The sequence below is a fragment of the Alosa pseudoharengus genome, unplaced genomic scaffold (genome assembly GCF_046254945.1).
Source record: "Alosa pseudoharengus isolate Yale_2024_CS ecotype anadromous, Long Island Sound unplaced genomic scaffold, YU_APseudo_1.1 YU_APseudo_1.1_scf_13, whole genome shotgun sequence".
NCBI lineage: Eukaryota > Metazoa > Chordata > Actinopteri > Clupeiformes > Clupeidae > Alosa > Alosa pseudoharengus.
Window position 1 is genome coordinate 17,750,096 of NW_027468598.1, and position 2,500 is coordinate 17,752,595.

The 2,500-nt window shown below is 46.5% G+C and overlaps 1 protein-coding gene across 1 annotated transcript in view; it reads left to right on the forward strand.

The window, feature by feature from the left end:
* dync2h1 (dynein cytoplasmic 2 heavy chain 1) overlaps nucleotides 1–2,500 on the forward strand; it is a 190,928-nt gene that overhangs the window by 100,643 nt on the left and 87,785 nt on the right. Inside the window, exons 72-73 of the mRNA XM_076282346.1 lie at nucleotides 2,038–2,103; nucleotides 2,376–2,426. Of these exons, the coding sequence (XP_076138461.1) occupies nucleotides 2,038–2,103; nucleotides 2,376–2,426 (117 nt within the window). The remainder of the gene's footprint in view (nucleotides 1–2,037; nucleotides 2,104–2,375; nucleotides 2,427–2,500) is intronic.

Genomic DNA, 2,500 nt, shown 5'->3' on the forward strand with positions numbered 1-2,500 from the left:
GTGTGTGTGTGTGTGTGTGAAGGTGATACAGCGGGTGTGGACATGTGTAGAATATGAATGTGTGTGAGGATTTAGCTAACTACAATAATTTCATCATAACCAGTCTCAGAACAAGTGTTATGTACAAGTATGAGAGAATGAAACAGTCTGTACTGTGATGGCTATGATGCTAATGAGGCTAGGGGTATGATGTCTGTGTGTGCATGTGTGCACAATGCACATGTCTTATTCATAACTATGTGTGCATGTGTCTGGTTGTCCATATATCTGTGTGTGTGTGTGTGTGTGTGTGTGTGTGCGGGTGCGGGTGTGTGTATGTGTATGTTTTATTTGTCCTGAAAGAAAGTCATGACTGACAGCTTCCACGGTGTCACGTGACACCTGAGGTCTGATTAGGATACACTGTCCTGGATCATTTTGGCCATCTCTGTCTCTCTCTCTCTCTGCCCCCCCTCTCTCTCTCCACCTCCTCCCTCTCTCTCTCTCTCTCTCTCTCTCTCTTTCAAATTCAAATTCAAAGGAGCTTTATTAGCATGACACATGATACAGTGTTGCCAAAGCCAAAGTGTTACAGATAACACAGTAGAATAACTCTCTCTCTCTCTCTCTCTGTATGTGTCCTCTGGTCCCCTGGTGCACTTGTGCTGGAGTGGACAGCTCTAATCTCATTTTCTCTGTGTCCCAATGAGTCTCTACTAGACACTGGCAGGGCTGTCAGTTGGCAGTGCACATCTCCTGCTATTGTTAAAGAGTAGAGAGTAGATTGTGTGTGTGTGTGTGTGTGTGTGTGTGTGTGTTGGCTGTGTTTTATGTTCATGATGGTAGAGTGCAGGAGGGCTTTGTGCTCATGAAAAATAGATGGAGCCTTTGGAGCCCCAAATGGCTGTGCTTGTGCATTCATCACCCCAAGATTTAGAGTGTGTAGTGTGTCGTGTGTGTGTGCCCGCACATGTATATGTGCATGAAATGGCTCTTGAGAAGGGGTACCTGTATGTGAATGTGTGTATATATAGGATGTGTGTATCCCAATTTATGAAAGCGAGAATTGCATTTCATGACACAGTACATTGTGGCACAGTACATTGAATGTTCTGTGCCATGAAATGCAAGTGTGTGTGTGTGTGTGTGTGTGTGTGTGTGTGTGTGTGTGTGTGTGTGTGTGTGTGTGTGTGTGTGTGTGTGTGTGTGTGTGAGAGAGGGAGAGGGAGGGAGGGCGGGAGGGAGGGAGAGAGAGAGATGCTATCCTCTAGCCCTCGCCCACCCAGCTTGGCTGCAGGCGGTAGGATAAGGATCTTGATTAGCGGCCGGCTGCCTTATCTCCCCCCAGCACCTCAGCCTGCTCACTTCCTCACACACACACACACACACACACACACACACACACACACACTGCCGTGTCTGCCGTGCTCAAAATTTAAATTCTGCTTGTTTCCACCTCAGCCAGACACTAACACACACACACACACACACACACACACACACACACACACACACATCCAGATAAATGTGGGGGGTCATGTCTCTTGCTGCCGCAAAAGGGAAGTGCTCCCAAAGAATTTCTGCTGTGTTTGGCATTCCAGAGGCTGAGCTTGGCTGAACCCAGCTCACCTGCTGTCCTGTCTGGGATTCGGAAACACACACACACACACACACACACACACACACACACACACACACACACACACACACACACACACCTCTACAGTATCTTTTTTTCCCCTATTTGTTCTGCCCAGCAATGGTCTCTCTTCCTTCTTAAATGCAAAACTATTTTGACAACTCTGTTCATTCTCTGTGAGTGTTTCTTCGGTAATACTACTGATAAAATCACATTAGTGTAGTGAAGCTGTGTATGATTATATAGTGACCCTTTTCCTGTGTGTAATGCTCCATCTCATATCTTAATAACAGATTATTAAATGTTACAGGCTTACTCCCCATCTTTGCTCTCTGTCCATCTTTAACCCCTGGCAGCCTCTTCATCATGTGATAGTGGATTACATTGTATGACCTTGGTGTGTGTTCTTCTGTTTGTAGGCTGACCAGCTGATGTTTGCCCTGCACTTTGTGAAAGGGATGTACCAAGACCTGTTCCAGGAGAATGTGAGTTAGGTCAGGGGGGTGGGGGCAGATGTTCTATGAGTATTATGGTGGTGGTGATGAAATGATGACCATGATGATTACGAGGGTGGGGCCGGGTGTTGATGATGAGGATGATGGTGGTGATGGTGGTGGTGTTGGGGATGATGCTGGTGTTGGTGGTGATGGTGGTGGTGGTGGTGATGATGATGGTGGTGATGATGATGATGGTGTTGATGGTGATGATGTTTGCATTGACAAAGATAATCTAACAGTAACAGACTGTTACTCTGCAGGAGTGGGATGCCTTCACTGGTCTGATAGTCGGAGACATGGTCAGAAAAGCGGTGAGTGTCTCTAGTGTGTTTTTTTTGTAGCTGTAGCAGGCCATTAGGAGGTCAGTGTTGATTTTCTGCTTGTT